Source organism: Teleopsis dalmanni, chromosome 2, assembly GCF_002237135.1.
Source record: "Teleopsis dalmanni isolate 2A chromosome 2, ASM223713v2, whole genome shotgun sequence".
NCBI classification, from domain to species: domain Eukaryota; kingdom Metazoa; phylum Arthropoda; class Insecta; order Diptera; family Diopsidae; genus Teleopsis; species Teleopsis dalmanni.
The window spans coordinates 220,441,610-220,455,466 of NC_051847.1; the positions used below are offsets into that span (position 1 = coordinate 220,441,610).

The 13,857-nt window shown below is 32.6% G+C and overlaps 2 protein-coding genes across 2 annotated transcripts in view; both read right to left on the reverse strand.

Annotated features, from left to right (window-relative positions):
* Nucleotides 1-251: 251 nt before the first annotated feature.
* Nucleotides 252-1,652, reverse strand: LOC119676783. The gene has a single exon (XM_038088043.1). The coding sequence runs from the start codon at nucleotides 1,650-1,652 to the stop codon at nucleotides 252-254; it is 1,401 nt and encodes a 466-aa protein (XP_037943971.1).
* Nucleotides 1,653-12,466: 10,814 nt separating this feature from the next.
* LOC119676784 (voltage-dependent anion-selective channel-like) overlaps nucleotides 12,467-13,857 on the reverse strand; it is a 2,136-nt gene continuing 745 nt past the window's right edge. The window contains exon 2 of the mRNA XM_038088044.1: nucleotides 12,467-12,618. Within this exon, the coding sequence (XP_037943972.1) occupies nucleotides 12,467-12,618 (152 nt within the window). The remainder of the gene's footprint in view (nucleotides 12,619-13,857) is intronic.

Below are 13,857 nucleotides of genomic sequence, written 5' to 3' on the forward strand. Positions count from 1 at the left end.
GCTCACATAGTACACGTCATTCTGTTTCACCCATACGTAACCTCTGCCAGGAGCTGTTATCTTGCTTTGTAAAGCTTTGTTATTTGTCACCCAGATCGCCGCTTGTTTCTCTGAATCTGTAATCCAGTAATGTGACTGTATATCTTCGTACGGTTCCGAAAGTAAGACCATGTCAATATTGTTCTCTGCTACAGTTTGCCACAGTAAATTTTGTGCAGTTTTACAATGGTTGATGTTTAATTGTAGTATCTTCATGCCTTGATTTTTTGTAATGCTTCTTTGTATCGTGGACATTTTCCGCTACCAGCTGTATGTGCACCTTCGCAGAGGACACATTTTTCTGCATCATTGCAATTTGCTGCACGGTGTCCTTCATTGCCGCATCGTCTGCAGATATTTGTGCGATCGGGTCCTTTGCATTTGAGCGCTAAGTGATCGTATGCCCAGCATCTGAAACACCTTTGTGGTGTAGTAACTTCTGTAACTTGACAGCGAGTCCAACCGACAATTAAATGTCCGCGCGCCAGTACTTTTTTTGCATCTTCCGCTGGCAGCATTAGATATGTGGACTCTGTCCCTCCGTACGTTTTGCGCCTACTTTTGATTGTGCATTTATCAGGTCTTTTCACTTTTGCTTGCATTTCAATTGCGTCGAATAACTCGTCATCAGTGTTCAGATCTTTAATAAGCCCTCTGCATTGGATGGTTACATTGTGCGACCGGAGATTCACCTTGGCTACGTTTTCAAGAACCTTTTCAATAGCGGCACAACATTCATTTGCTGCTGCTTTTTCGCTCTTTTTCAGCTCGATAAGCAGGTCTCCTTTTTGTGTACGGCGCAGGGTTTTAACCTTGTTGCCTAGGTTTTTTAGTTGTTCATTTGATTTCACTGTTCGCAGAATTTCAGCGTATGACATCTCTTTTTCCATTTTTTCAATGATGATGGCATCGGCTCGCGGTCTTATTGATTTACCCTTTTTTATATTGGATGCCTTCTTTTTTGGTTGTACTTTCGTCCATTCTTCTACTGGTTGGTTCAGCCTTTCGGCCACAGCGTCTGATTTGCGCTTTTTAGTATCAGGTGATTTGGTTGCTTCTTCTGTAGGCTTTTTTGGACTCATTTTGGGTCTTGTCCTTTTCGCCGATACCGATGTTGCGTCTCGTTTTGCTGTCAACGGCGTTTCTCGTTGCTGTACCAAGGTGATGTTTGACTTGGTTTTGTACTCACTCATCTCTATGTGCATGATGAGATTTGTGTGCGCCTTTTTAATTATGTTGCACATTCTCTTTATATCTTTGTGCACATTGTTACGTGGCTCAACGTATTGAACGAGGCTGTCAATTTCTTGTCCTAACCGCTTGGCTAACTGACTTACTACGGTTTCTTGTGCTAGATCAATAATAGCCACATCTTTCGCAAGTTGTTGTTGTTGCTGGCTCTTTCGTATTTCTTCTTGCTTATTTGTTTTCAATATTGTTGTTGATCGTTTTACTGTTTCGTTGCTACTTAATATTGATGGAGGTGTCCGCTTAATAACGGAGCCTATCCTAAAAGGCGTGGAAGTTTCTTCGGTGGTGGTGCATATTACAACGTCATCGTTGTCGTCGTTCATTTGATTGTTTTCAGTGTTTTTGTAGTTTTTGTTATTCATGGTATATGGGTCCCAACTTCAAGCCGCTATCTCGGCCAGTATGTGCAGTCACTTTAATGTCCCCATGGGTCCCTTTCTTCGAGTGAGGTCCATGGAAGGTTGACTTAGTCCCTTATGGGTGACTGAGTACAGAGCCAGACGGTGCTAGCCAGGAGTTGTCTCAACTGGCGCCTGCGCAGCCAACTTAATGGTGACATAGCGTTGAACGTATCTGAAGATTTGCCAGATTTTAACGGGACGGAGATAGATATAACCTTAACCAGCAGCCATTTCCGCAAGATGTCACTCTTTTGTACTGAAGTGCCAGAGCTATATCCACCAGCCCATAATCATCATATATAATGAAACAAGCGTATTCCAATCGTAGTCCATGTTCGTACCGGGTCGTATCGCGCCTTCTCACTTTTGCTTGTAGTCGGCGGGTGCTTCATACAATTTCCAGGGACACCACGTGGAGGTAGTGAGATGCTTGGGATGGCTGTGACCAGGATAAGACTGGCTTCCCCCAGGTGGGAAGCGATCAGGCCGTTGCCTGGTACAGAACACCCCCGTCCCCACCTCTGGCTGGTTCTGACTTGACCTCTCTAATACCCACTATTACGAGGTTTTGTGGATTCAAAACGGCTGTTTTAGCTAATTGAGAAGGACTCGTTCCTTCCTCCATCACAACTAACTAACTTTGAGTAAAAAACTATTGAGTTTAGGAGTTATTAAATTATTTTTGAGGCTTCCTCAAGGTAGTCTATTAAACATAAATACATTTTATAATTGTTCTAAATTTCTAGTTAAAAAATGTTTTTCTTAAAGTTTAAATTTTGATTATTTTAAACTCAACAAGCAATAAATTAAAATAAAAATTAAAAAAGCAATAAAAAATTTGTTCAGTCTGAGAAGAGAAAAAAAAATTGTGAAATTAATTTTTTGTTAACTGAAGCCGTGCACATTCGCGGCGGCACTCATTACTGTCTTCATTATCATTAACTTAATCGCGAAAATGTCTGCTTCCGGCACATTTCACTTGCCGACTGTAGGCAATGTAGGCGATGTAGGAGCTGCAGAAAAACTCCAGAGGACGAATATAGTGAGGCAATGCTAAAAAGTAGTCCTGAAAAGAATAAAATTATAAAGCGCGAATACGAAATTGAAACAAACAAGAACAACAACGATTGCAGCGAATTCGAAAAAAGGATTAAAATTTCAGCTTAGCTTTAAGGATGGCAACTATAAAATCGCTTGCCAGGCACAAGTCAAAAAAATGCCATTAATTTCAAAGGGAAAAGGAGTAAAATTAACGCGTTCGCTTGTTTTTCAAAAGAAGAATCAAGAGTGCAACAACAAAAACAACAAAAACAAAAACAGTTTATTTGGATTTGAGTAGGCGGGATTTTAGAGCGAGCGCGTCGAAAGTCCACAAGTAGCACTGGGCCCTGGCTGTGCCTACAATTATAATTAAGATTTTAATCGCACTACGAGTGGCGTTTAGTTGAAATTAGGAAACTGACAGTTTTGCTGGCTGTGGCGATGAGTACTTTTGCTGTTCTTTCAGCTTAAGTTCTTAGTTCCGTTGTGGGGCCGAAAAGCTGGTGCGGCACCGGTAATGAAGTGCTGCGCAAGCATGAAATTATGACGATGTTGATAGTGATAATAATTATGGTTGGATTAGACAGTTACGGTACTCCGACTCCGACTACGACTACTACTACAACTCCCATTCATATTCAACCTAATATTACAGCAGTTGGACGAGAGTTACTATTTTTAATTCTTTACTAAGTGCTTTGGACTTCTGTTGACCTGATTTTTCTGCTGTGTTGACCTCAGAACGATTTCGACAAACAAGAAACAGCAACAGAAACCGAAGCCGAAACAGAAATTAATAAGCAAAAATTAAAATCGGAAACTAAAGAAAAATATTGCAAAAATATGAGTGAACCACACAAGTAAACAGCAAAATGAAACAAATTAATGCTCATAAATTTGTTAATATAAAACTTTTCTTGAGTCTGAAGCTGTGGATTTGGGTGTGGGAGTGGGACACTCGAGTCCGGCATAATTTTTAGGCGGTAAAATTAAAACAAATGATAATAAATCGCAATGGCGCCGCACAGAATCGTAAATTAACTCTGGTTGACATATTTGTTCCTTTTTATGGGATTTTGCTCCTTTTCTTCAGTATGGCAACGTTGTGCTTATGAAAAAATATTTTCTGCATGTGTATCCGTGTGTGTGTGTGTGTGTGTATAGGAAGTTACCCGTATAATTAATATTAATAAAACAAAACGAATTTAATTAATAAGACTTACTCAACTCAATTTAGAATATACGGAACTAATAAAGAATATTTCCTGACTAGCAAAAAAAAATTCTTAAGGGAATAACGTATACACATGGCAGTTTAAGGAAAATTTCTGTGAAAACTTGCCATTGTCACATATTTACCCACATAATTAATTTAAGTTTTTATTTTATTATTGTTATTAAATAACTTTTACACATTTAATAAAAATATGTTATTTAAATATAGTAAAGAAAGTCATATCAACACTTACATAGGTACTAATTATCAATGGGTTGTGAACATGTATTGGTACCGGACTGTACAGTTAAAGGGAATAGTTGTCTGAGAAACTTTTAATAACAAGAGCTTATTATTTTTGTGAAAACTATAAATATTTTTATTATAAACTTATTTATTTCATAGTGTAAAGAGTTTAGTTCATTTTCAATAACTATATAGAATAGAAAGCATTTCTAATAAATAAATTTAATTTATTCAATTTTTAGACATTGAAATAAAGAACAATTACTCAATAATCCATACCAACACGTAACTCTGTGGATTGGATTTGATTTGAAATTCGAAAGAGTTCACAACAAAACATCTTCTTATTAACTGAATAAATCCCTGAAGGCGTCACTATTGGCATAATACTTTAGATAAGAGGCTTTCTGAACAACCGAGTCGACCATTTCCATACAAATAGAAACGTTTGTATTAGAAGAGATAAAGATACACTGCGACCTATAAGACAATGCTATTCCTGAAAAGAGTTCTTTAAATAAAATCGAACAAATTTAGGCTATGGACAAATTGAATAATGTATCTTGGTTTTAGATCCCAGACCTAATTCAATTTAATGAAAATTAAATGAAGGTACCGTGCTAATTTCCTGGCAATCACAGGAAACGGCAATCACAGTATCTCCAGGTTTCGGTGTCCTTCAGTTTCAGCTTTATAAGTTTGTAGTTAACAGAAGTATGTCAAATAAGAAAACGATTTAAATTAACTTTAGATTTATAGTCTGAAAAAGCCGTTATTTTTGTTATTGAGTCGATTGAACTCTTTAAATAATCTACGGTTTATACAGTCGGCCCAGCCTTACTCGAATAGCTTTTATTTTTTGTTACTTAAGTACGGATTTAGGCTAGCAAGAAGATATGCTGCAAAAAGGTGCAGACGTTAGAAAAGGAGTAAGTGCATTCTTCTTTGCAAGCTTGTCATCGCAAGCTTTTTATTGGTCTCATGACCAGGTTTTCATCGAGTACTAATTTTATTTGTGGTGGTCAATTAAAATATAGGATTCTTCGCGCTTCTGACCAATTTCGATTTGGTGGTTTAAGATTCGGTTTTTCGAATATATATAATACTAGATTTTTGTAACACATTTTCAAGTATTCTAGAGCATAGATTTAAAAGGCATGTACTTGTGCCTGAAAACTGCGTAAAGTACCAGAGAAGGCTTTATTAAAACTGGGTGCTGGAAAACCAGCACTACTTTGTCCATTTTTAATTTTGATCTAGCAGGGTACAAAACACACGCATTAGGGGATCATTCTTATATTAAATTCTATCAAGAAAATTTATTTTAAAGGTACAGGCATAGAAGTTGGTTTCAAATTTAACATCTATTTTTGGAGTATTAGAAATAAGTTCACTTATTGAATTAAGATTTTATTATAAGTAATACAATGGACTTTTCTGCAACATCGTAAATATCGGTAAAAATTAAAATTGAATTCTGACCCATTTTATTCCCTCATAATTTCTTCCTTTGCTTGAACTTTTTGGAGTTAGTTTTGGAGTACACTGTGAGTACATAGGAAAGATACTGAGTCTGAGCATAAACACTTTTTAAACTTTTTAAAATATAAAAAAAAATTATCATTACCACAAAAATAATAATATAATTTTGAAACAATTTTTGATTTATAAGACTGATTAACCACAATCAACACATACATTTTCATATGCTCGTATACGTATAGCAAGCAATACATATAAAGAAAGCAACAACTTGAAAGTTTATCAGACTTCATATAAACAAATTTATTCTCAATAGTAAATAGAAAATTTCCGGTTTGTGTTGGTAAATTTGCCATAAAGTTTCTATTAAGTTACTATTGTATCCTTTTCGTCCATTTGGGGTTCAGCCAAGGGGTTAATGTCTACAATTAACTCACTTTCTGAATAGAGAGCAACCTTTTAATTGGCAGCCTTTAATTTTCTTCAAAAAGTTGGAAGTACACATTTTCTTGTGTTCACTTCGTACCTTAAAATCCGTAAATGTGAAACTTAATTAAAAGATTAATTTAATTTTATAATATGCATGACCAATGGGTTTCAATTATTAATGACCGGACAAGAATACACTATTAAACTGTGAAATGGCATTTCATTTACCATTTACGAGGCGCAGGTATTCTGTGGTTAAAGTTTTAATGATTGCATTTAACAATGTGTGCATGAACATGGCAGCTGTTAAATTAAAGTCACTATTAATGCCTTACAGAAATGCTAATAAAACAGAAAAAAATGTATTACTCTGTTAAAATGGAACTGTTAAAAGTGAACTATTAGTGTTAACTGTTGTTAACAGTTTGAACAGCTGTTAGCGTTCTTAGCATTGTTTGTGTATGGAATGGTATTGAGACATGCAAATTGTGGGTTTAAAATATTTCTGTTGTGCTAACAGTGCCTAACATTACATTTTCGCAATTCAATTTATGTTAAACTTTACAGTAAAGGATTCACTTAACATTGGGGAAAAGGGGTAAATGTTTATAGGTATGTAGACTATTGCAATTCGATATATAAGGAAAAATTTACAATAAAATGTATGTGTGCTTTATACGCAGCTACTATGATATAAAAATAATTAAATGATAACATGAATTAAATGATAAATGATAAAAAATGATAAATAAATAGAGTAAGATTATGTATAATTTATATTACATTCACAATTTTTATATTATTTTTTTGTAAAATTTAATCAAATTATAAGATTAAGAAATTTATTCGTAAAAACATGTATGTTGTCCTTAAGGCTATGTAATTATGCGTGGGTAGCACTCATTTCGAAAGCAGAATTTCAATCACAATAAGTGTACTTCGGGCAATGAAGAACGCACAGCTGTTCTGTAAAAAAGGAAACTTAAAAATATCTACAGGACATCGTTTTCAATGCATTGCGTGAGTATTCTTGGCAGTAACTTTAAATTTTCTGTGTACATATTTATTGTTGTCAATTGACATTTTAAATTGTTACGAAACGAAACTTTAAATATTAATACCACAGGCATTAGTTAATAAAATTGACTCCTTATGTGCGTTTGCATGTTTAAGGTTCTCTTTGAGCCAATATTCTTTTTATTTATATATAAACTTGGTAACAAACTTTTTAAGACCATAAATAAAATTTAAAACGTGATATCAATGACGCGGCTGTTTCAGGTGTTTCGTTGCCAACTTATTTATAATTAAGCATGTACAGGAGTTTCTTCTTTCTTCAAAGTCAAATTCAAGGAAACTCTGTTAAAGTAACTTTTCCGGAAATATTTTGTACGGAATGAAGAAGTTTAGTTCTTGATTTTTTTATTTAAATTTTTCACACGTTTTGGTTTTGTATTGAACATTTTCACATTTTCCACTAATTATACTTTAGTTTCCTTACAACTAAGTATAAATCTATGTAAAATTATTAAGAGGAGAAGATGTGACCTCCTCAGGGAACTCATTTCTCAAAATAAATGTATAGAATTAATTAATTAATTACATATCTTTGCATAAATACACACGAATTCACAATTATGTACATAATATAAATTTATAGTATATACCATTTAGTAATTATTTCTGAACAATCAAACTGAAGGAATGATGAATTTATATATTTTAAGTTCATTTGATTTAATAAAAATAATTAAAATAATAATACTGTAAATATTTTTTCGTCAGCATTTTAGTGTACATTTAGGTGCAATAGAGAAGGTGTCCAGTCAAAAGGAATTTCAGGTAATAATAATAAAACTAGGTTTTAAATAAAATTTGTTGCTCAAAAAAGATGTGAACATCAAAAAGTGCAGTTTGCATTGCTTTAGACTCTCAGAGTTATCCCTGACATGCACTAAGACTTGGATTTGGTTAATTTTTTTTAGATAATACTAAAAAAATTAAGTTTTAGAAAAAATTCACTACTCAAGAAGTGTCAGTCTTTAATAGGGGTATATATAAGAAATACTTGAATTATTTTGGGTTTTCATGGTTACGCTAGGTATGTGCGTAATGTTAGGTAAGGTTAGGTTACTGTAGAAGTTAGTCTAAATAATTAACTCACTTAGGTCATAACTTCAATGTGATACCATTACTTATGGAACCTTGCTTAATTGTTAGCTACATATAAAGCCATTTTCTGGTCTTAATAAAACGCAGGATGTTTTCTATCCTAACGTTGAAAACTTCCATAACAGAGTTAAAGACAGAACAGTCTATGAAATTCGGTCTGCTTTGATTAAATGTGAGCAGTTACGGTAAAGATGTTCCACTCTTGCTTCCTCTTCGTTTTGTTCAGAGCTTTTACAATATTCATTAAAGGAAACTCCCATCCTAAGAGCATTCCTACCACACGACCAGCGACCTGTTATACAAAGCAGGATCTCTTAGATATGTTATCTCTTGATAGGGTTAGCAAGTACCTTAATATTTTTCTAACAAGCTTTGTTCACATTAACCCAGATGTTAGACAAGTGTCGTTGCTGTTAAACCAGAATGAGTTGGTTTTTCTCTTGGTTTGTTCTTTTCTTTGAATATTTCTTTTGAGAGTAACGAATTGGTTTTAGGCTACGGTTCATATTTAGTTTATACAATTATTTCAAATTTGATACAAATAATTTAAATAATATAAATTAACACATAATGGTCACACAATGGTGGTACAAGTAGTCGATGTAGACATTGAGTGAGTTTTGCCATTAAGTAGAAAATTTTCCTTAATCTCTATTTTTAAACATATAAATCAGTTTGTAAAATGATATCCTTTTTTATATATAAAGGTATTTATATATACATGTCGATATACTTTATTAAACTATTATTCGCGTTCTTCTTCTTCATTCCATTGGGCTTCCAGGGGAACATTGGGCCATATTATTAAACTATTAAATAAAGTTAATAAAGTTTATTAATAATTGTAATTGTATATATATATGCATTAACATATACATGAACATAAACAGTTAAGAATATAAAAATTTATATTTATTTAAATAAAATATTATGTTCTTAATAAACTTTATTATTAACTTTATTAATATGTTTGAATTATAATATATAAATGTGTAATAAAATCAATATAGAAGGTATCGCAGACAAATTATCTACATCATCACTCAATATTTTATAATCCAACTCAATTGAGTTAAATTCATAACATCAAATTTCATAAAAAAGCATTATATTTTCATACAAATTAATAATCATTATAATTGTTATAATTATTGGTTTATGGTTAATTAGTTTTCCAAACATTTATATTGATTAAGTTCACAATATGTGACCTCATATGAAATAAATTTAATACTTTATTATTTCCATGTCCTTTATTGGCTTAAGTAAGGAAAGTATCTGTGTGTGCGCCCATTTATGTATTTGCTTAGGTACTCGTATTGAGATATGAGTCTATAATTTCTATATAAACACACACGTTTCCAAGCATTGCAGATTATGCGTGGCTTTCATCGATTTTCGTTCTCAACCTTCCTGGCAGTAGTCCTTTCAATAATGTTTATTTATGCTGTAATAAGCAAAATTATGTGCTTAACTTTATGTTACGACTTACGTTACGACTAACGTTACGTTACTTTAAGTTACGTACGCTTTAGTGTAATCAATTTTGTGTTGTGTAGTGTGTTGCCTTGAAAGGTTCAAGTTCGTATCAATAAATTTATAATAATGAAGCTTTTGATTTATAAAAGTGACTAGATATTTACTATTGAATGAAAGCGAGAAAGTGAATGTTATTTATTTACGCTTTCTTCATAATGAAGTTCCTTTTCATAATGAAGTTACTAAATAATATTAATATTTTGAAATATTATTACTATGTTCATGTTTATTAAGTAATAAAAACTTATTCTCTATTCAATTAAAATTTAATATTTTTGATTTTAAACAGCATAAGTTATTGTTAAATTGATATTTGATTTAATTTGATAATTGGTTATTATTGATTAAGTTATTATAACAAAATATAGAAGCTATGACAAGTTACGAGAAGTTACAATAAAGGATTAATTGAATACATGGGCATGTTAGAAATCTTCTCAATGGCGTAGCTGTGATTGTGTAAAGAGTGTTAGGGGATAAGGAATCGGAATTCAACAGAAATTTTTTTATATCACTATTTGCAGTGCTAATAAAAAATCTTTAGTATTCTTAAAAAATAAACTTATTTTATCCAAAAATGTACTAAAACCTATACGGACCTATGGCATTCAACGATGGGGAACAGCCTCAAGAAGCAAGATAGAAATTTTTCAAAGATTTCATTCTAAAACTCTACGAGAAATGGTAAATACTCCATGGTATATAACTAACATCCAAATCCATCGGAACCTTCGAATAAACCCGGTAAAAGACTAAGTAAAAAAGGTAGCTAGAAAACACCATGAACGAATACAAATTCATTCCCACACTTTTGCTTCGAATTTGATGTCGTCTTTATAAATTTTTCCGAGACTGAAGAGGAAAACACCGCTTCAGATATTATAATAAATTCTCAATTAAAAAAGAAAAGAGTAGCTCTTCGTAGGGAGAACTACCTAAATTGTCAATTATTATGACTTAAATGGAATTTATCTAAAAATTGTAATATGTCAGTGCTGGGGAGGATCCATCGTCTACTTCGCACCAACAAACAAAACAAAAAAAAACAGAAATAAAATAATCCATGATATATTTTTACTTTAAAAGAAGTTAGAAGGAGAGCATCAAATCGGAAGTGGGGTTTCAATAGCAAAAAACGAGTAACTTCATTTACACGTGGTTATAACTTCGTTATAGATCTGACGAATTAAGAAAGGAGATGGGGGGCAGTTTATTATTATGCAATGAATTCTATTTTCATTATAAACTATTATAAAGTGTTGCTTTTGGCGCACTTTTTTGGGGAAGGCGATACCACACCATATGCTTCCTTCGCTATGCCCATGTGTCTGAATATAAACTAGACTTCTCTGATGTTATATACACCTTATACTTCAATAAGAAGTAAGATATATGAAATGATCACGTAAATATCAAATGTGTTATTAAATTACAAAACATATGCCGATATGGACATATTAAATTAACAGTAAAAAAAATTTTTTTTAAGTCTTACCGCAAAGAACCAAAGATGGAGGATATCTATATGCAGGACGAAGAGATAGGACGAAAAATGTGGTTTCTGCTTTTTGCGGGGCAGGCATCGAAGTAAAGTGTAGTGTTTAATTAAGAATGCAATAAACCCTCCCGAAATGTGTTCTTATGATTATGATGTTCGATATTGTGTATATTGTTTAAGAAATTACATTAAGATTTCATTTTAATATTATAATGAGTGAGCTGTGAAGGATTGTATTCTTATTTTTCATTATTAAAAAAATTGATCTTAATTTTCATACGCCTTGCATATGATTGTATTAAGTATTGCTAAAAAAAAAACTTGTACATATTTTCCCATGGTTGCTTTTTGCTATATTATGGAATCTATTACTCCATTATTTAAATATATTATATTTCTGTAATGTTATCAATTTGCATATATCATTAAAATGAAAATCGTTAGATTTACGAATATTTCTTTTTATATAAAAACTATTTTATCAATTTATAACTCATTCATAATATCCATTTTTCTGCCAAACTTACTATTCATTCAAAGAACAATGCAAATAAACTAGCAAATAAAATATAAATATAGTTAAGTGGAAATGTGGAAATGCAGTACCTCTCGAAGGGGAGGTATAGCAGGAGAATACATTACTTTCTTTACCTTGTAATTTCACATTTCTTTTACATAATTTGTTTTAGTATTTCTTACTTTTGCTTGCTCAAATGAAGAATCGATGAAAGAGAATTTATTTGCAATTGTGCACATATAAAGGATTCATAAATTGCATCAATTTGTGCATGAAATGAAAAATAAAACTGCACAAGATGAAGCTAGAGAAGCGAAAAAGAAATAGAAAAAGAAAAAGAAAAGGATAATTGTAAGCAAAGGAAGAGACAAGGAGAACTTTCAATGAAGTAGTGTACTTTGCATCCTTGAAGTATGCTAAGAAATTTTGTTTTCCGTTTTTTTTCATACACTGAAGGACCCATAACAGCATAAACACAAATACAAACAAAAGTACAAATACAAGATGAATAAGCAGATGGAGATGCAGATTCAGATGCAGAGTAGGAGTGGAAATAAGAGTAAAAGTAGAAATAGGAGCAAACCCATATAGTACAAATGACTCAAAATAGTTAAATAAGCAGGAAATCCTGTTGCTCACGCCGCACAAATGTAGTAAAATCGTAGTTGATTGCATTTGAATTGTGCAATACATAATGCAGTGCGGCTTGTATGAATGAGATGGCTGCCACTGGTATTGGTACTGGTGGCACTGGTTAGTGCTACTGTCATTTGTTTAGTTGGATCGGCTGAGAATCGTAGAGAAATATAACCAATTGCAAAATATTGTTAAGTGATGCACCATTAAATTGTTGATTGCATCCATTGCATCCATCTATTGAGTTGAACAAATGATGTATATTCAATATGCTCCTCTAAGCACACTACAGTGCGTCCTTTAAGTGTAACTGCCATACGCTAGCAGCTGTATAACTAATATTTAAACTTTACTCCTTACTCCTTACATACGACTACGTGAAGCGCTGCCATAACACTCGACTTATAAACACATTGACAAAAACTTCTGCTTTAATTGATTTCATTATATTTTTATTAAGAGAGAAACTTTTGTTGTCGACGTTGAGTTTCGTGAATTTCGTTGAAAATCTGCGTTATGATGTTAGTAATTTACTTAATCGTATAAATAAATTAAAACTGAAGATGAGCTTAGTGAAAGTTGAAGTCATGCAATTCCCTTAATAAAACTTGTTAGTATTCAAACTTGCAAAGTTTGTACAATTTTTGCACTTTTAATGATATCACAATAAATTGGATAAGGATAAAGCCCGCCAAAACATGTGTGGCATAGAGTGTTGTGCAAGGAATGAAAGTGAGAAGAATAAATGTATCTGTTACTCATAGTTAAAGTTTCAGATGAAGAATATTTAATATTAAATATGAGTATTGTTGAGGAAAGTGTACTTAGTTAGCTCATTTTTACGATGAAACCATAATATAAATTTTCAATATTATAGCAGTATTATTAAACAATATGAACTTATTATATTTCGCTAGAATTTGAAATTAAATATCAGTATTCTGCAGAAGACGTAACCAATAGACTTAGGAAAACCAGATACGAGTATGCCTTCGCTAATCTCAAAAACATTTGGCGTTCAACAATCTTACATTTAAAAACTAAAATTACGATATTCGATGCTTGCGTCAAAAGTGTGTTGTTATATGAATCTGAATCGTGGTTTGTTACAGAGGGCTTCGCGAGTTCCTAAACATTTGATGGCCGAGAAACACAAGTAATAAGCGGCTGTGGGAAATCACCAATCAGCACCAGATTGAAAAGCAAATAATGAAGCAGAAATATGGCTGGCTGGGATATATGGCATTAGAATGAAATCCACAAAATAGAAAGAATCGTGGACGACCAGAAAGCACATGGAGAGGAGCGATAAATAGGAAAACTAACGAATCATTCAGCGAGCTTAGAGCAGTAGCGCGTAATAGGGATGTCTGGAAAGCATGTGTGTATA

Excerpts from the sequence above, each read along its gene's own strand:
- LOC119676783 (XM_038088043.1), bottom strand. The coding sequence starts at position 1,652 with ATGAATAACAAAAACTACAAAAACACTGAAAACAATCAAATGAACGAC.